We start from the raw sequence: 20,604 nt of genomic DNA, 5'->3' as shown, positions 1-20,604 counted from the left end.
GATAGAGGTTGATAGATACAGAAAGAAAGAAAGACATATAGAGGATAGACAGATAGAGGATGACAGACAGATAGATAGAGGATGATAGACAGACAGAAACATCAGACATATAACGAATGACAGATGGATAGATAGAGAATAACAGACAAATAGAGGATGATAGAGAGACAGAAACATCAGACAGAGAGCAGATGACAGATGGATAGATAGAGGATGACAGGCGAACAGACAGACTCAAACAAATCAGCTGTTTTAGGGGATAGATAAACAGACAGAAGGACAGATAGAGGATGATAGGCAGACAGAAAAGTCAGACAGATAGCAGATAGATGGATAGATAGAGGATGACAGACATACAGATAGAGGATAAAAGACAGACAGAAACATCAGACAGATAGTGAATGACAGATGGATAGATAGAGGATGACAGACATATAGACAGATAAAGGATGGCAGACAGACAGATAGAGGATGATAGACATACAGATAGCGAATAACAGATGCTAGATAGAGGATGACAGACATACAAACAGATAGAGGATGATAGACAGACAGAAAAGCGAATAACAGATGATAGATAGAGGATGACAGACAGACAGACAGATAAAGGATGACAGACAGACAGATAGAGGATGATAGAAAGACAGAAAAGTTAGACAGAGAGCGAAATAACAGATGATAGATAGAGGATGACAGACAGACAGACAGACAGACAGATAGACTCAAACAAATCAGCTGTTTTAGGGGATAGATAGAAAGACAGAAAGACAGATAGTGGATGATAGACAAACAGAAAAGTCAGACAGAAAGCGAATAACAGATGATAGATAAAGGATGACAGACATACAGACAGATAAAGGATGACAGACAGACAGATAGAGGATGATAAAAGACAGAAAAGTTAGACAGAGACCGAAATAACAGATGATAGATAGAGGATGAGAGACATACAGACAGATAAAGGATGACAGACAGAAAGAAAGAGGATGATAGACAGACAGAAAAGTCAGACAGCGAATAACAGATGATAGATAGATGATGACAGACATACAGACATATAAAGGATGACAGACATACAGACAGATAGAGGATGATATACAGACAGAAAAGGATGATAGAGAGACAGAAACATCAGACAGACAGCAGATGACAGATGGATAGATAGAGGATGACAGACATACAGACATATAAAGGATGACAGACAGACAGAAACATCAGTCAGATAGTGAATGACAGATGGATAGATAGATGATGACAGACATACAGATATATAAAGAATGACAGACATACAGACAGATAGAGGATGATATACAGACAGAAAAGGATGATAGAGAGACAGAAACATCAGACAGATAGCAGATGACAGATGGATAGATAGAGGATGACAGACATACAGACAGATAAAGGATGACAGACAGACAGAAACATCAGTCAGATAGTGAATGACAGATGGATAGATAGATGATGACAGACATACAGACAGATAAAGGATGACAGACAGAAAGAAAGAGGATGATAGACAGACAGAAAAGTCAGACAGCGAATAACAGATGATAGATAGAGGATGACAGACAGACAGACATACAGATAAAGGATGACAGACAGAAAGAAAGAGGATGATAGACAGACAGAAAAATCAGACAGTAGCAAACAACAAATGAATAGACAGAGGATGACAGACAGACAGATACAGGATGATAGACAAACAGATAGATAAAGGGGGCAGACAGACAGATAAAGGGGATGGCAGACTCAAACGAATCAGCTGTTTTAGGGGATAGATAGACAGACAGGCAGACAGACAGACAGTGGATGATAGACAGATACAGAAAAATCAGACAGATAGATAGAGGATGGCAGACAGATGGATAGACTCAAACAAATCAGCTGTTTTAGAGGATAGAGAGACAGACAGACAGACAGACAGAGGATAATAGACGGAGATATAGAAAAATCAGACAGATAGCTAGAGGGTGGCAGACGGACGGGGTGCGTTTCCCGAAAGCAATGGTCGCACAAGTTCTGTCGTTACCAATAGAGTTAAATGGAACAACGTCCATAATGATGCTTTTGGGAAATGCACCCCATATAGATAGAGGATGGCAGACAGATGGACAGACAAACAGACAGACTAAAGCAAATCAGCTGTATAGGAAATATATAGACAGCCAGACAATGCTTTTATAAATATTTTGGTCAGTATTATGATGGGGCTCTGATATAATACCACATGTTAAAAATATTGTAAAAATCCACACATGAAGTCTTTCATTGAAAAGATGAATGAGGATGCCATTTATGATTACAAAACAACCATTTAATACACATTAGTTAATAAGTAAAACATATTTCTTGCTTAAAACAATAATAACCATAGTCAAATTTTTATTACCTTTAGAAAACCCCTATACTGTAAGCTTGTTGGCTACCAAAACCAGTAAATATTAAGATAAAACATAAGATGGCTTGCCTCCAAGGCCGCCTGACTCCTTATATGATTTCCTGAAACGATGTGGTTGTGGTCCTGTTAGGATGAGAGATACAGAGGCACAGGTGTAGGGTAACAGTACATACACACACAGATTGGGTCTTCCTCAGTGAGCATGCTCAAACTCCAGACAAGATTAGCAGATTCAATTAGCCACCAGTTCAAATAAAACACAATCACACAGTGTCACAATGAAAGTGTGAAGAGAAACATATTCATAAATTTCACAGTGATAACAAAAACATATTTTTGGTGGAATGAATGAAAAAACATCAGACATTGACATTGCTTGAAAAGAAATAAACCAGGTACAGGAGACAGGATTCATTTGCAGTGTGAATGCAGTAGGACACTATATCATATCTGTTCAGTTTTAAAAGATTTACTGATTGGAAGTTGGAAATTAAGACATTTTTTTCTTCTGTCTGCTTCCTGTTGCATCCGAATTCAAAGCACATAATGCCATTTTGACTTCTCTTTACACGGAGATGCTAATGCAGGACTGATGAATTCAGTGACATTTGTTTGATTAACTTTTTAACCCACTTTATTAAAATTCAGTATCGCCCTTCATGCTCCCATGCTCAAAATTGACCAAATTATACATTTTTGGTGCTTGAGAGTGACTTGTCCACCCATCAAAGGGAAATTACAAGTGAGATATATTTATTCTCCCAAACTGTATTTGCAAAAATATCCATGTTTGCCATCCAAACTCAGAGATTTTAGTAACACTATTGTAGTATTATACCGTAAAAACCTACAGTGTAATCTACAGTTCCATTTGTTAACATTAGTTAACTAGATTAAGTGATAGTGAACAATATTTATTATATTATTACATATTATTAATCACAGTACATTTTAATTTCAACATTTATTAACACATATTTAAAATCAAACATTGTATGTGTTAACATAAGTTAATGCACGATGACCAACTGTATTTGTATTAATATACACTGTGAAAATATGCTGTTTGTTAGTTCATGTTAACTAATCTGATTGATTGTGTTATAGTCATGAAAAATTTGAAAAATGTCTTTTTTGTGTCACTCGCACAAATTTCAATAAATAGTTTGTTGTGTCACTTGCACGAGTCAGACTTTCTTTTTTCGTTAAATTTAATGTATTGTTTTCTCGTTGTTTTTTTTTCTATTTTCTTACCATTTCTTACCGAAAAATCTACATATTTTTTTCACTTTTAAAACTATTCTCGCCTAGAGTTGGGGTTTGGGTTCGAATTACTTTCTGTTACATTTTTAGACATCCAAACCCCAACCCCCACGAGAATAGTTTTAAAAGTGAAAAAAATATATGTAGAAACCAATACATAAAAGTACATTCTAACCCAAACCCCAAATCTAACCTCAAGCGACAATGATTTAAAAATAGGAAAAAAAGAGAAAACAATACATAAAATTAAACGAAAAAGAAAGTCGTGCCACGGACACAAAAAACAATTTGTGCTAAGTGATATGAAAAAGACATTCGTGCTCAAGGCACAAAAAAGCTGAATTTTGTGCCATAGACACAAATAAATTAATACATTTAAAAAAAAAATTTTTTTTAATTAATTTTGTGACTATAACACAACTTGCCGTGAGATCATGTTGTAACTAATGCATTAACTAATGTTAATGAATAAGATTCTATTAAAAAGTGTTACCAAGATCTTAAAGCTGCAATCCATAAGTTAGAGTGTAAAATAAAAAAGTCTATAAATAATCAGTGTTCAAAACGATCTTTTTGTCTTACTTATATTCACAACAATAAGCTTAAAGGGATAATTCAGCCAAAAATGATATTAAACCCATGATTTACTCACCCCCAAGCTGTCCGAGTTGCATATGTCCATCGTTTTTCAGACAAACACATTTTCGGATATTTTAGAAAATGTTTTAGATCTTTCAGTTGATTACATGTAATGTTACGGGGTCCACGACCTTCAAGTCCAAAATAAGTGCGTCCATCCTTCACAAAATAAATCCAAACGGCTCCAGGATGATAAACAAAGGTCTTCTGAGGGTAATCCGTGTGGTGTTGTTGTAGAAATATCCATATTTAAAACTTTAGTAACGAAAATAAATACCTTCCGGTAGCGCCGCCATCTTAGACTCCTCTGTATTCAGGAGAGAGTATTAGCGTAGTGTACGCACTTTTCTTAGTGACGTTTGACAAATTCGGAGGGCGGGAGTACAGAGCAGCAGCAGAGTAGCCTCCGTAGGCTGCGTAAGCTCTCATCCTGAATGCGGACGCGACTAAGATGGCGGCGCTACCGGAAGGTAGTTATTTACGTTAATAAAGTTTTAAATATGGATATTTCTACAACAACACCGCATGGATTACCCTCAGAAGACCTTTGTTTATCATCCTGGAGCCGTTTGGATTTATTTTGTGAAGGATGGACGAACTTTTTTTGGACTTGAAGGTCGTGGACCCCGTAACATTACATTTAATCAACTGAAAGATCTAAAACATTTTCAAAAATATCCGAAAATGTGTTTGTATGAAAAACGATGGACATATGCAACTCGGACAGCTTGGGGGTGAGTAAATCATGGGTTTAATATCATTTTTGTCGAACTATCCCTTTAAAAAATAATGATTTATAAGTTAGTCGGGTCTGATTTCGCTGAAATGTCATTTGTTTTTAATACGCATAAATATAAGTACGTAAAGTAAACTGCAGGTTTATGTTTCAAACACTGTTAGACATTTCTGTAATTTTTACATTATTTACTGTATACCACCCAGTATAAAACTGTAAACTATTTATACAATAAATAACTGTAATTCGACATTTTCTGTGACATCATAAATCATATACAGTAATTTAAAGTATGATTCTGTATTTAATCTAACAGTGTTGCCAGTAGGCTACTGTAAAAATCCTTGAAAATGTCTAACAGTGAAAAAGAGGTGGCAATAGAGAGGCAAAAATTACAGATTGCAGCTTTAATATGAACTGATGCCTTTCGCATGAATTTAATAGCCTTAAATTTAGCTTTATCTCATTTGTTTTCCCCCCAGGCAAAGGTAGTAATCTCTGGACATTGAGAGTTGAATAGCCCTGTATGTTTTCAAAAACAGTGTTGATTTTAAGCTATCATTTCTGGTTATCTGTTGGCAGACTTGTCATCACAATTTTCTTTCATTGTAATTTTTGGTAGGGACTTTTCTTCTGTATATATTTTTCTTTCCTCATGTTTCACAGACCACCTGAAAGCAAATGGTAAAGACTCTGTAAATGCAAGGCTGTTTTAAGACGGGCCAAAGCACCGGCTTCCTCCCCATGAATCAGCATCGCACATAGCCTACGAGGCCATTTCTCCTGGTGCCAATCAATGCTTAGCTGTGCATTGAGAGGGAAATTAAAGTACAAATTCCTTCTTCTGAAAAGAACGCGAGAAATCTGCAACATAGAATACTGCATTAATATTCTGCAGGTAAAATATCATTGTTTTGCTCAATGCATTTAATGAAAAAATCAAATCATTCTGCATGGCAAAGAGGAACTGCCGTACAATACCACACAGTTAATGAATGAACTGAAGACACGCTACAGTGCTTTCAAAGCAAAGTTATCGATGTTAGCATTAAATTAATTGATTGAAGTGAATCGTTTGTGGCTGGTTGAAAGCATTATCGCCAGGTAGACGTAAACACACGGATGTTGAATTTCATAGGGTGGAAGGGAGCAATTGGCACAAAGCTTGTTTCTGTCATGCTGGCTCAAATGAAGAACTGTTTTAAGCAGATTTCATTCTTTCAAAACTATATACGATGCACGGTCGAAGTAGAAAAATCAATGTATGTTTGCTTCGAGAAATTTAGAGACGATTTGTTCAAGTTCTGATGATGAAATCTGTGCCACAAGCATTTTGAAGATGCTTGAAGCTTGTTGCTATAGATGTCTCTAAGCCCATACTGCAAATATAAAGCAGATGAATTTGCAGTGGGGTCCAAATGTCTAAGACCACAAGTTAAAATGCTTCCGTTTTGCATTTATTAGTTTCATTTATCATCTTTACAATGCACCCCTTTAGCCTTAATGGTAAGATGCATTTGAGCTTGCATGTACTTAACAAGATTGTTCAAAATCTAAAAATGTATGTTTTGTCCAATAAGTATTTGCTTATTTCATTAGTGACTTAGAATTAATATTTACATAATTTTATGTAATAGTCATAACTTATGTATTAGTTATTAATAAAAACACTTGTTTTTGGCCGTATACATTTGGACGCCATTCTTTTACACTTCATGTCAATGCATTGTTTAAACACTTGTGAAGCTTCTATTCATCTCTTTAGGTTAAATTAGTTTTAGGATTCAGCAATACTTGGAACTGCAAATTGTTATTTTTGCAAAGCAAATATGTTTTATTTTAAAAGGAAAATAATACATATATAAACAAGAATTTATACACAAAAAACAAAGTTCACACTGTGAAAAGTAAAAGTTGGATCAACTTAATAAAAAAAATAATAATTAAAAATTTACGTTTTTGCAACCTGTATTTTCTCACCTTAAGTAAAAAATTGTAAGTTAGAAATGTTAAAATATTTTAGGTGTTACCAATTGAAGTATTTTTTAAATTGATTTTTTAATTTAATTAAAAATGTTTCACATTTAATTTCCACTTAAGTTAGAAAATGTAAGTTGAAGAAAAAATTAGATTTTAGGTGTTACCAATTGAAGTAATTTATAATAGGTTTTTTAATTCAATTTAATTTTTTTCACCTTAAATTTTGACTTAAGTAAGAAAATATTAGTTGGAAAAACTTCAGATTTTAGGTGTTACCAATTGAAGTAATTTTAAATAGATTTTTTAATGCACTTACACTGCAAAAAAATTATTTTTAATAAAAAAATTCTTAGTTTTTTTGTCTTGTTTTCAGTAAAAATGTCTAAAAATTCTTAAATTAAGATGCTTTTTTGGCGAGTCTATTTTTTAGACCAGAAATATCAAATTTAAGTGATTTTGTGCATAAAACAAGCAAAAATCTGCCATTGGGGTAAGCAAAAAAATCTTGAAAATTTTTCTTAAACACTATATTCAAGAAAAATTCAAGAAAAATTAGCTTACCCCATTGGCAGATTGTTTTGAAATTTTGATATTTTTAAAATTTGATATTTTTGGTCTAAAAACGAGACTTATTTTTTGGGTCGTTTTGCTCATCACGAAAAAGCATCTTTATGTAAGAATTTTTAGATTTTTTACTGAAAACAAGACAAAAATACTACAATTTTTTTTTTGAAAATCATTTTTTGCAGTGTAAGTGAGAAAATATAAGTTGAAAAATCTTCACATTTTAGATGTTACCAATTGAAGTTATTTTTTAAGTTGATCCAACTTTTACATTTTACAGTGGCATATTCACGTGACACTACATCTTTGTCACAATGACTTCTGTACTGTATGATTTAAAGACTGTAAATTGATTTGATATTGTTTTATTAAATCTGAAGTAGGGATGCTAAACAATTAATCGCGATTAATCGTTGGCAGAATAAAAGTTTTTGTTTACATCATATATGTGTGTGAACTGTGTATAATAAATTTGTATAAATAAATGTACACACATGCATGCATATGTTTTAGAAATGTTTACATGTGTATATACATTTGCATATTTATGTATAATTTATATTATATATAAATATAAATACTTAATATATTAAAAAAATTCTTAAAATTATACATGAATGTGTTCATTTTTATATATATACATATTTATTATACACAGTTTACACACATATGTGATGTAAACAAAAACTTTTATTCTGCTAACGATTAATCGCGATTAATTGTATAGCATCCCTAATCTGAAGCAATTTCTTTATTACCACAACGCAATATGCAATCTGGTTCAAAGTGTATTTTCTGCCACAGTCTACTTTGTCACTGTGATGAAGTCAAAGACGTAGTGTCACATTGAATAAAATGCCTAAGAAAAAAAGTTTACAAAAAGTAAAGTTGTGTTCACGACAGACAGATGAGATAAATCGGTAAATTTACATGGGCAAACGGTAGTTTTGGATGAGTGACAGTTGCACTCGCTTCACATGCAACAACACACAAAAACACACAAATACACTCGGGCATTAGCACTGAAGTGCAGGCAAAGAGTCTTTACCAGGTGGCAAACAGGGGTCGTCACAGTATAATGTATGGGCTTTTTATTGGATGGCAACAGGATGACAGATGATGATGGTCAGGGTGGAAAAAGGAGGGGACATTTATTAGAAATAAGTAAATGTGACCCCTACAGTAAGTTGGGGAAGTGTGATTGTGTTGCAAACTATAATGAAATGAATATTGTCTCCTTTTTGAAAATAATACTTTCAAAAATGGGTTAATGTGTTTGTGTTCTAGAGCTTTAAATGGAATGATGTGTGAATGAGATGTGATGTGAGCATTTAAAGGGACAGTTCACCCAAAAATGTAAAAATTGGTTATCATTTACTGCTGTATTAAACTTGTTTTTCTACTGATGTATCAGACCTGTTTGACTTTCTTTCTTCTACACAAAAGGATGGCAAATTGTTGGTTTTCAAAAATGTTTTGTGTTTCAAGGATAATAGGAAAGTCATACAGGTTTGGAACAACATGCGGGAGAGTACCAGTAAATGTATTTTTGGGTGACTTAACCCTTAAATGACAGTGATAAAATCCATCTAAACAATGACAATTTTCATAAAAGTTAAAAAGGCACAAAATTGTCATTATGAAACTACTCAATCACAATGAATAACAAATAGCAACCCCATATCCAGCAATTTGGCACATCATTTTTCTAGCATCAACAATGGACAAGCCTAATGTATCATCAGGTGGTAACACAAAACGTGTCCAAAACGACATTTAGGCATTGCAGGATCACTTTAGCTATCCTTCCCCTTGATTATTATTGACTCCAAGTGAATGCCACTCTGGCTGATAGCAGCCGGCCAACAGGACACCCTATCTCTCCTTGTCAGTGTCAATGCTATCAGGAATCGGTCAATAAGCGCCCACCTGCCCTCCTTAAAAACCCACACGCATTTGCCCTCTGGCACTGCTGATAAACCTGCAGCAAGAAAACGAGCTCTGAGCTTTATCGTGTTCTGGAAACTCTAAATTATTTCCAAGTGTCCAATTACGCCCCGTCCGAGCCCGGTTTTACCTCAAGCTGAGAGTTCTGGTGGATGTTTTGTAATAAATCCCCCAGTACGCAATATAACACAATTATCGACTGCTGCACTCATCCAGCAATCCTAAAATAACTCTCCATAGATAGATTTAAACTCGTCTTGGGCGATGCAAACTACGTCTAGGACTCAAATGCAGTAGAAAGATGAGAGAGCTGGACCTACCTTCAAGACTGTTGGAGTCCAGCAGGTCAAACATGATGATGGCCACGGCCGACCAGGTGATGATGAGTGCCAGCACCAGTATCCAGGCCAAGGGAGAGCTGAACGTGCTGTAGAAGTCATCAGTCATGGTGCGCTTGGACGCACGTGCGGCCTGAGCGCTCACATCGTTCTTGCTCTCGAGTACGGTAGTCGTGGTGGTGGAAGACCGCACTGTAAAACAGGTAGAGCTTTAGATGCATATAAAGGTAAAAATATAGATAACAGAAGTGACTTTAAAATGAAGCCTTAAAATGACATAGCCAATATACACTCAACATTCATAAAAATTAAGGTGCTACACTGCAAAAAAATATTTTTAAGAAAAAAAATCTTAGTCCTTTTGTCTTGTTTTCAGTAAAAATATCTAAAAATTCTTAAATTAGGATGCTTTTTCTTGATGAGCAAAACTACTTTGTGCATAAAACAAGCAAAAAAATCTGCCAATCCGGGCGCCACGCTGCCTTTTTTTGGTCACTTAAAGGGGCGGTTTACATAGCGCGTCTTTTACGCATTCAAGTTCGTTAAGCTTTGTTTATACTCGACGCGTCCGCATGGGCGCGTTGGTGCACGTGCCAAAAATGATGTCAACGCGGAGTGGGCAGTCGTGTTCTTTGGGTGCACAAGACCCCATTTCGCATGGAGGTGTGCACGGCAATTTTTGTAACAACACGTGCGGCTTCGCATCCGAAAATGACCGAATCAAGGCGATTCCGTCCGAGCAAGCAAGCCTGTGACGTATCTCTTTGATCAATCCATGCAACATTATGCATATATTATTTATCTGACACTCAAAGTAAAGTATGGAAACTTTGCAGTTTTTTACATATGATTCAGAATTTTTGGCTTATATATGTATTGAATGAACCACTGGACGAGGAATAAGTTAAAATACAAACCTTAAGATGTCTGTACTGTTTGTTTAGTAAAAACGTTAATGAAATGATAATCTTTAATGTTTAAAGACATATTTAACTCTTTCACCGCCAGCGTTTTTAAAAAAAGTTGCCAGCCAGCGCCAGCGTTTTTCATGATTTTCACCAAAGTTTAATGCCTTCCAGAAAATGTTCTTCTTTAAATATATAAACATACAATATACCAAATGAAAGAACAGACCCTCTGCTTTCAAAAAAAAAAAAACGTTTCATCCTACCTTTAGTAGTTCTTTTGCAATCAGCTTTTGAATATGGGTAGGTTTTTGCAAAAACACCATATTTTGAGCAAAAAGCAGAGATAATTCAATTTTTATGACGGACTTTTCATAGAGATCCCATTCAGAGCGATCTTTAAAACAGACACGGACATGCAGCAGCTTGCCATAGGGCAATACTTCCGGTTTTAAAAAGTTGCGGAAGGGCGCCACCTGGTGGATAATAGCGGTATTGCGGAAAGACGGAAAATCTCGTCATTGGCGGGGAAGCGTTTTCTCTTAATTGACGGAAAATCTCGTCAATGGCGGGGAAAGAGTTAAGAGATTGTTGTTTTATTCATGTTCTCATATTTATATATCAAGCTCTGATGTTAGAAGCAGGGTTGTTCCAGTGGACGACTTCTTCTATTCTCTTCTTTGTGTTTGTTTTGGACTCAAATGCTCGCATTAACTATAAACGCCTTGTCCGTTTGTTGAGACGCGTGTGGTTAAGCGGAGGGACCAAAGCGCAAGTATAAACAAAGCTTTATTTCAAATGTAGGCGCGCGGTATGCGCGCTCATAATTGAAGCGACGCACTGCATCGAGTTAAAAAACATCTCAACTTTTCAGAATGCTGCAAGCGCACCGCCAGGTCATGTGACAAGAACCTACGCTCCTGGCGAATGGCCCCTATTAAAGAGCAGTGTGGCGCCGTTCTTGTCAATCAAATATTGAAGCGTGAGCGCTCTTTTGCTCTTAACTGTCATATTAGCAGAAACTTTTTACTAAAAAATTTTTCTTGAAAATAATTTATTTGCCGTGTACAGGCTGTGAGTCAGAAGCGGGTGAAATTATGATAATGTGCATCAAGCCCACATCGACTCATTACAGAAGTAAACTGTTGACTACAATCCTTGCGTTCATTGTAGTCCAAGAAAAAAAAGATTTTAGTTGGAGACGATAACTCATTTCATCGTAGACTTTGGGATTTGAAATTTTGCAGATTGTTAACATGTACTAACACACATTTATACACCAAAAGAAATGTAAAATCATGAAAAGGAAAATAGGGGCTCTTTAACAAAATGTTCTTTAGATTATAAAAATACTAATTGGTTCTTTTAGGAACCTAAAATGGTTCTTTAGTAGCCCCTTTATTTTTAATAGTGTCTGAGTATGGTTGCATGTTTATAATGGTGTGACAATGCAATCTATCTATAGTCACATGGTTTTTGTCTCATGACATGACATAGACAGCAGATGGATGTTTGCTTTTTGTTTTATCAATGCATTGCCTGGGTGAGAGATTACACTGAACTTGTCTTTTAGGTAGAGCACACATCTGCAATGGCAATGTTTCATCTTTAAAACATCTCCAAGGCCACATAAGAAACGCTCTCTGTCATCTGTTGGCTGGAGCTTTTTTAAAAGTCTCTTTTTTAAATTGATATAAATTCTTGCAGCAACTCGGCTTATGTACACCCCATGCAACCTTTATATACGCCGCTCTGTTTACGAATCCCTGTATTGATTTGTGCTGATATTGTTGGCTTTGACGTTGTAAATGATAGATTCTTCTCTAATGTTATTGTGTTTACAGTGTTGTTGGTTCGATTCCCATTAAACACAGATGGAGAAACAAAAATGTGTTGTTTAAATACAAATGCACGTCATTTTTGCCACACAACTAAATGTAAAGTGTCTGTCTAAGAATTTCATTTGTGTAAATCCATGCCTATGTGAACCAGTAGTTTTTGTTGTTAAAAAAAGTAGCTTTGCTCTGGATGTGATATGTCCGTTTGTTTGAGGAGCGGTGTTTGAACCAGACACACTAAAAGTGTCAACCAAGAGCACCTGTTGCGACTCTTTACATTGGTCCCTGTTGTCAAATTTTGGATTAGGGGGTCTATCCAAATGCTGACTCTGGAAACTCTGCACATACGTCATGTGCTTGGCTTCATCACAATTTAAGTCTGTCCTGTGTTACGGATGAGGGAAAATTTGCTGCATGATTCATCATGACTCCGCCTTTCCGGACTGACTGGAAGCTTCGCTATCTGATCACATGGATAAATAAGATGGCAGAGAATGTACACAAAAGCCTCAGTAAATATCTTTCCATGACAACATGGCGTGTAAATATACAAGCTTGCCACTTCAACCCACTCCTTCAACCCTTTCTCATTGCTCATTTTAATGCACGACTCCGTCCTCAAGATCGCTGCGTAGATATCCATGGCAACTAATCTCAGGTTAGTAAGTGAGAGCTTTTCAGAGACTAGAGTCAGCAGAAAACACAGCAAACACTCCGCTATTCCCTCAAGTGTCACTTTAAATATCATTTATTCAGGCCACTCTGAGAGACATTTTACTCTTTAATCAGAATATCACATTTGGTTTTAAGACTCGGAGACATTAAGCCATTTCACGCAAGACTGAGACTCATTATTGCAGGCCCTTGATGTCAATAAATGGTCTGTTTGAAACTTTATCTCAAGTCACTGATACTGACTTTCAATATGGAAACTTTTTGAGCAGGTTTATTTTATTTGTCTGGAAACTTTGAGGATTTATGTGTTTGGGGAAAGTGTTTGAGCGTTGCATAAATCTATAAGTTATTGTAAACAGCATAAAAATTTTGCTTTTTTATTTATGAGTTGGTAGTGTAAGTCATCAAACCCAACCTTATGTAAGGGATAACGTATAGGCAGCCGATTGTTATCCCAGAAATAAGCCCCGACAGTGTGATCAGGACCCGATGCAAAGCATATATGACATCATTTTAAATATGATGTCATATATGTTAAGTTAAGGAATAATTGACAACGGGTCGTTGAATTATTAGAAAAATAATGCACACCACGGTTGTTTTTGATAGTCCGTTATTACAATTTAACTATGCGAAGTGATATGAAACTGTAATGCGGTCAAGAGAGCTGCCTGGAACTGCGTTCGTCATGCGTTTCCCTGAAAATAATTGCACACCTCAGAACCTTTATCAGCCAATCAGATTAAAGCATTCAACAGACTAATATAATAAACAGTGGCGGCTCGTGACTGCTCATCCGAGGGGCGCAAATTCAAAATATGTGTTCGGAGTGTCTTGTGTGTTGCTTGTGTTTTCAAAATATGTTTTCTGCACGTCGAGTGATCTTATGTGTGCATCACGTGTTTTGTCAAAATAAGTTCCTGCTGCACACGCCTCAAAGCCGTTTATGATAAAAGAGTCGCTCACGTTCACAAAATACACACAAGACACTCCCTTAACAGTAAACTTTGATTACGCATGAGATTATGCGAGTATCTGGCAAACGCGAGCGTCTCTTTTATCATAAACCCTTTAGACGCATCTGCAGCAGGCACTTATTTTGACAAGACACGTGATTCACATATGATCATTCGATGCGCAGAACACATATTTTGAAATTACGAACCACACACGTGACGGGCTACATACATGTTGTGACGAACTTCGCATAGAGCGCCCTCAAAAAAAAAAGTCAATGGACGCCACTGATAATAAAATACATTTAATATTCAATTTTTGTGTAATATTAAACTGTATGTGTCAAAATAATTTGCATCATCCGGGTTATCGTGGCTGCATCCGAAATCGCATACTGTGACAGTAGGTACTGAATTAAATTAATATGGGTAGTATGAATGAATTTGGACGTGCTACATCCACCATCTTGACACATCACGTGACATATGTCGTCATAACAACAAGTTAGTTGTTAACTGGAATGACGTTAAACTAGCACAAGGGACAGCTATTTAATATATGTATTTGCATTTGAATAGAGCTGCGTTTCTGCTTTTGCACATTTTTGAATAAAACAACGCCCCTCCTTCTTCTTCTTGTAAAAAGATAGTAAAGGGTCCTTTAAATGAACACTTCGGGATCTTGCCGGAAGTAGTAGGTCATCCGGGTACTTTTCGCCTACTATTTTTGGAATACTATGAATTCGGACAAACTTCTTGCTTCGCCTACTATATAGTATAGAAGTTGGCGGTTTCGGACTCAGCGCATGTGTTATTAGTTTTAAGTGGACGTTATCTTGGAATAGCATACCTTGGAATGTCGTGATTGGCCAATCAGAATCAAGCATTTTGAAGCACTGTGTAATAAATTACTGTGTAATATATCACTAAAATAAATGACAATTAAGGGCTCGTTATAGTTGTGCGTAGGTCCTATGGCGTAGGTTCCGCATCGGATTTAATTTATACTTTTGGATCATCGTCCGCGTCGACGTGCAAACGCACGCGCAGACCGCTGGTAGGCAGTATCCACGCGTGTAACCACAGTAGCAGGGCGACCGTCAAAGAAGAAGTTAACCCACAAACGAAGAAGAAACAGCAACTTGTTGTGTATGATTTGAGAAGACCAGCAATGATGGAAGTAAATAAACAGCGACTTTCGTTGCAGTTTAAGTTAAAACATTCCTCAACTTGGCTCATCTTTGTTTTCACTGTCGCAAACGGAAATACCTATGACGCAGACGGGAGGGGTTTTGGTGGACCAATTACATCGCTTGCGGTCCGCGTAGATCTGACGCGCTGTTAAAAATTTAATGGCACGCACAGGCTACTGATATCCTACGGCGTAGAACTTACGCACAACTATAAATCGGGCTTTAGGATTTTTTTGTCTTTATTTTGCGGTCCTTTCAAAATATCTATCCATGCATTGCTCCAAAAAACAAAGATGTAGGATGGATGAATTCAAAGATGTGTGGATATCTATCTTATAGACAGATGTACAAACAATATTCACTTCCTGGAAGTGTACTTTTTTAAAAAGCTACCGTCCCTTTTGTACCTTTATGTACCTTTATCTACCTTTTTTCTGAGAGTGTAGGTTTAAATATTTTTTGGAATGATTGAGGCAAAGCCAAAATGCAGTCTCACCTACTTGTTATTTTTTAATGTTTTTATGAGAATACATTGAAGAAAGACATGCATTGTGGATTGCAGATGATTTATCCAAAGTGACTTACAGTGTATATAGTTTTTATCACTATGTGTGGATCAAACCCATGACCTTTTGAACTGCTCTACCAACTGAGCTACAGGAAAACCAGGGAAACAAATTCCAATATGCGTTAAATGTGCGTACATGTATGTGTTGTCTTTATCAAACTATACTTAAGTTGCTAACTCATTTAAACCCTTAAAATGCTGTACTAACATTACAGGCCTGCTTTAAAGCAGTCCAGATACCCATAAAGGCATATGATATGATGTATTTTTAGCAGCTTTCAAGCAGGAAATTCCTTTACAAAGCAGATGGCTGCTGTTTTAAAACCACCATGGTTATATTAGTAATTGCACAGTATACACAGTAACATTTATTTGACGTATTGTTAAACACAGTTAGTCACTAGAGAGTAAAGTACAGTACCTTCCATGTCTCATACACTAATAGGCGTAAAGCACAAGTTCAAGAGTCAATTCCCCGGTCCGGAATAGTTTTCCGATGGAAAGCACCACGCTGTGTCGCTGTGCTTTTCCCGTTAGTTCCGATAAACAGGCGCTTGTGTCAGGGCTCCCCACAAAGAAGCCAAAAATATGGCACCTGTTGCTTAAAGTGGGCTGTTGAGAAACCGTACGCCTCCTAACAGCCGAAAATTATTGTATACAACTCCGAGCGTGGCCTAGGGGAAAATTGCAAGGCTAGCGCGAAGAGCAAATGAAGCCCTAAGTTGTCCTTATGTTTGTTAGCAGCCCATGATGTGTGTGGGTCAGGAGACATTGGGTAGAGGGGAGGCTGGGTTTCAAGGTAACCTTATCTGTGACTGGACTGTGTGGTTTATTCTTAGCGTCCCCAGCAGCAATGGCATTTTGTTTTGCCTTTTTAGGCCAGGGGTGTTGCCCCGAATAGAAGCTGCGCTGCTGACGTGCGAGCGTGTGCCAGGCAGCACACACAAACACACTTCGGAAGTGTGAATTTTAATCCTTTTAGACACCATCCTCTGCCTATTTACATGCAATGAAATATTGCACGTTGTACTTTGAAAGCATGCGGTGTAGAGATCTCTGATTTAATGGAAATTCCTTTGAGATATACATTGTGGTATGCATGAAAGAAATGAAGATTGCGTGTAAAACTAAGCCGTTTACCGTGGCTTGTTGAAAATTCATGCAATCAAGTAAAACCTTTTTTCATAAACCGTGTGAAATTAAACATTTAAAATGTTGACCTTTAAAGAGAAAATTGGATTTTTATTCTTTTAGCTTCTTCTCTTTCGTGGAGACGAGAAGCCTGAGATATTAGCTGCTGTGTTTTTTGGAGAATATAAGTCTGTTTTAGCTCAATTGGTAGAGCATTGCATTAGCAGCGCAGAGGTTTTGGGTTCGATCTCCTAGGAACACACATAGCAGCCGGACATGTTAAAGAAAGAGTTTTTGTCTCAGCTATGAACTATAATTTTCTACTACAAACCAAGAAAATGTGTCTTATCGCATCTGATTGTCGAGAAAGTGTTAAAGGAGACATTTCACAAGACTTTTTTAAGATGTGAAATAAATCTTTTGTGTCCCCAGAGTATATACGTGAAGTTTTAGCTCAAAATACCATATAGATATTTTATTTTAGCATGTTAAATTTGCCACTTTGTAGATGTAAGCAAAAATGTGTTGTTTTTGGGTGTGTCCTTTACAATGCAAATGAGTTGATTTTGCACTACATGGCAGTGTCGTGGTTGGAAAGTGCAGATTAAGGGGCAGTATAATCCCCTTCTGACATCACAGGGGGAGCCTGTTCAATGACCACAGGGGGATATTTCAAAGGCCTATTTTTTCACATGCTTGCAGAGAATGGTTTACTAAAACTAAGTTACGGGGTTGATCTTATTTACATTTTCTAGGTAGATAAAAGCACTGGGGACCCCATTATAGCACTTAAACATGGTGAAAAAGTCAGATTTTCATGATATGTCCCTTTTAACAGCAGTATATAAACTGATAGCACTATGAACTTTTAATACAGGGTTTCCTAAACTGGGGTTTGCGAACCCATTGTGGTTCCATAGGAAATTACCATCCAGATCTCACAAGAATTCATTGATTTGGATGAATCTATATGGAGATAATCGTGGAAAATGTATATTTATCCTGAAAAAGCAATAATGAAACCCCACTCTTAACCCCATCGTCACAGGGGCAAAGGCAAATTGTACATAAAATGTACGAATGTGGGAGTACGAATATCCATCTCATAAAATATATACAAATATCCATGAGATAGCATTGGAATTGGGGTTTGTGAGTTGATAAAAACAAATAATTACAATAAATAAAATGTAAATAGGCAAAAAAATGTTACAATTATAAATTGCATTTGAAAATCTAAATAAAACACTACTTCCTTTATATTTATTTATTATATTTATATCAGGAAAAAAACTATTCCAAATTTTCCAGGAAGGTCCGGGTATCGAGTAATAACATCAATAACTTTACTGTAGCCTTTGTAAACTATTACATTATTGAAATATTTACTTAAAATATCAGGGAGTATAGTAAATAATAGGTCAAAGGGGTTCGGCTGACAAAATTTCTGTTTTTTGGTATTCAACTAACCTAGCTAGTTGTTTTTATTTAAGGCATTTAATTGTTTAGTATCTACCCTTTAAAAAGTAAAAAGTTGGATCAATTAAAAAAAATACTACATTTGGTAACACCTAAAAACACCTTTTTCAATTCAGTATTTTTCACTTAAAAAAAACATTAAAGTTTTAACATAATTCTTTAGGTATTACAAATTGAAAAATACAGACTGATCTTACGGAAAGTTGTGTTAAAGTCATGAAAATTTTGATTAATTTATTTGGGTACATGGCAGGAAATTCAGCTTTTTCGTGCCTTGAGCACGAATTTGTTTTTTAATTCATGTCACTCGCACAAATTTCTATAAATAGTTTTTCGTGTCTGTTGCACGACAATATTTTATGTATTGTTTTCTCATAGTTTTTTCCTATTTTCTTACCATTGTCGCTTGGGGTTGGGGGGAGAATCACTGTTACAGTGATACAGAATTCTGTTACATTTTTAGACATCCTAACCCCAACCCCAAGCCACAATGATTTAAAAATAGAAAAAAAGATAAAACAATACATAAAATGACACGAAAAAGAAATTCGTGCCAGGGACACGAAAAACTATTTACACAATAAAGACATCTGTGCTCAAGGCACAAAAGAATTTCGTGCCATAGACACAAATAAATTAATCAAATAACACGACTTTCCCTGAGATGATGTTGTAAAATACCAATATGCACAGAATATGCAATGGGCATCGGTTATGCTTATCTTGGTAGCTTCTTTGATGTTGTCTTGACTTAAACATTAATTTCAAGAAGCACACCCAAAAGACCTGAACCGAAAGGGATGTGCTCTGTTTTGCAGAATACAGAAATTTGTTGTGCAAAACCCCCATTGCTATTATTATAAGGAATTCAGACTTTCTTATTCTTGAAAGCATTTTATTAGACAGAACGTTGGACACAGATGAGTGCACTAATGTGTCTTTTGAAGCTGAAAGATATGTGTTAAAAGCCACAAATCTCCAATTGTCATGAAATCGGCTCTTAAAATGTAAAGTATAGAATTGGTGCTCCCACTAATACCCTTTTAAACATAAAGGTGCTTAAAAGGCTATGCCATAGAAGAACCTTTTTTGGTTCCACAAAAAACATTTAGTCAAAGGTTCTTTAAAGAACCATTTCCAATTCTTCACATACATACATGCATTCCTTTCTTTTTTTATAATCTAATAACAAAAAGTTTAAAATAAAGGTTCTTTAGATGTTAAAGGTGCTTTAAAGAACCCTTTAGACAGAAAAGGTTCTTCAATTGCATCATGAAGCACCTTTATTTTTAAGAGGGTGGATGGCAGTAATAAATTGATTCCCACATCCATATTGGTCAAACTAACAGAAAATCCCGTCTCAAACTTATATTAATAAGTAGGATTGATTTTGCACTTGTTTATTTTGTTTCATCAGAGACCCACAGGCATTAAAACGTTCTCGCATCTTTATTCCTCTGTATACAGTAACCTTGCATTTCTCACCCACACATCTGCATTGCTGTCGCTGGCAGTCAACCCTCTTGCAGGTCGAGGAAAAACACGCAGGTCTGATGAAATCGGGTGCAATGAGGAGGAAAAATGACTGGCATTGAGATGCGAATCACTGGGGTTTTTTTGTGTGTGTGTGTGTGCAAAGCCCACGCTGGGAGAAGGTTGACGCAGGCACATTTTGTCCTGGTTAGTTCGGTTCTGTGTCACCTCAGGGTTCAATCTGAGCTTGTTGGCTCTAAACAGCTATCACATAAAAGACTCGGCGATGACATCTGTGACCTCCTTATCTCACAATAGCAGAGTTTTATATCTGCTTGATTTACATCTAAATGCCGCCTCTCTGAATAGCTTCTCAAGTCTGCTTCAGGTTCCTTGAAATGAGACAAGACTTTGCCAAGGATCTGAATAGGATTCTATCTTGGCTGCAGAGGGAAAAAGATAGCGTTGTGTTTTTACAGATGGCTCACTCAGCTGTTACATCAGGCTAAATGTAAATA

At 36.2% G+C, this 20,604-nt stretch overlaps 1 protein-coding gene across 5 annotated transcripts in view; it reads right to left on the bottom strand.

Moving 5' to 3' along the window:
* The window catches only part of trdn (triadin), a 62,473-nt gene extending 45,685 nt beyond the window's left edge, over nucleotides 1-16,788 (bottom strand). For 4 of the 5 annotated variants that reach the window (XM_065256222.2, XM_065256223.2, XM_065256225.2 and 1 more), the window contains exons 1-4: nucleotides 16,425-16,788; nucleotides 9,851-10,060; nucleotides 8,632-8,670; nucleotides 2,471-2,524 (exon numbers count right to left, since the gene is read on the bottom strand). In XM_065256222.2, the coding sequence (XP_065112294.2) occupies nucleotides 2,471-2,524; nucleotides 8,632-8,670; nucleotides 9,851-10,060; nucleotides 16,425-16,431 (310 nt within the window). In that variant the 5' untranslated portion in view covers nucleotides 16,432-16,788. The remainder of the gene's footprint in view (nucleotides 1-2,470; nucleotides 2,525-8,631; nucleotides 8,671-9,850; nucleotides 10,061-16,424) is intronic. The other variant, XM_065256224.2, reaches the window with a different exon arrangement.
* Nucleotides 16,789-20,604: the final 3,816 nt, after the last annotated feature.

Source organism: Paramisgurnus dabryanus, chromosome 12, assembly GCF_030506205.2.
Source record: "Paramisgurnus dabryanus chromosome 12, PD_genome_1.1, whole genome shotgun sequence".
Taxonomy (NCBI): Eukaryota; Metazoa; Chordata; class Actinopteri; order Cypriniformes; family Cobitidae; genus Paramisgurnus; species Paramisgurnus dabryanus.
This window is presented reverse-complemented; position numbering and strand designations above follow the sequence as displayed.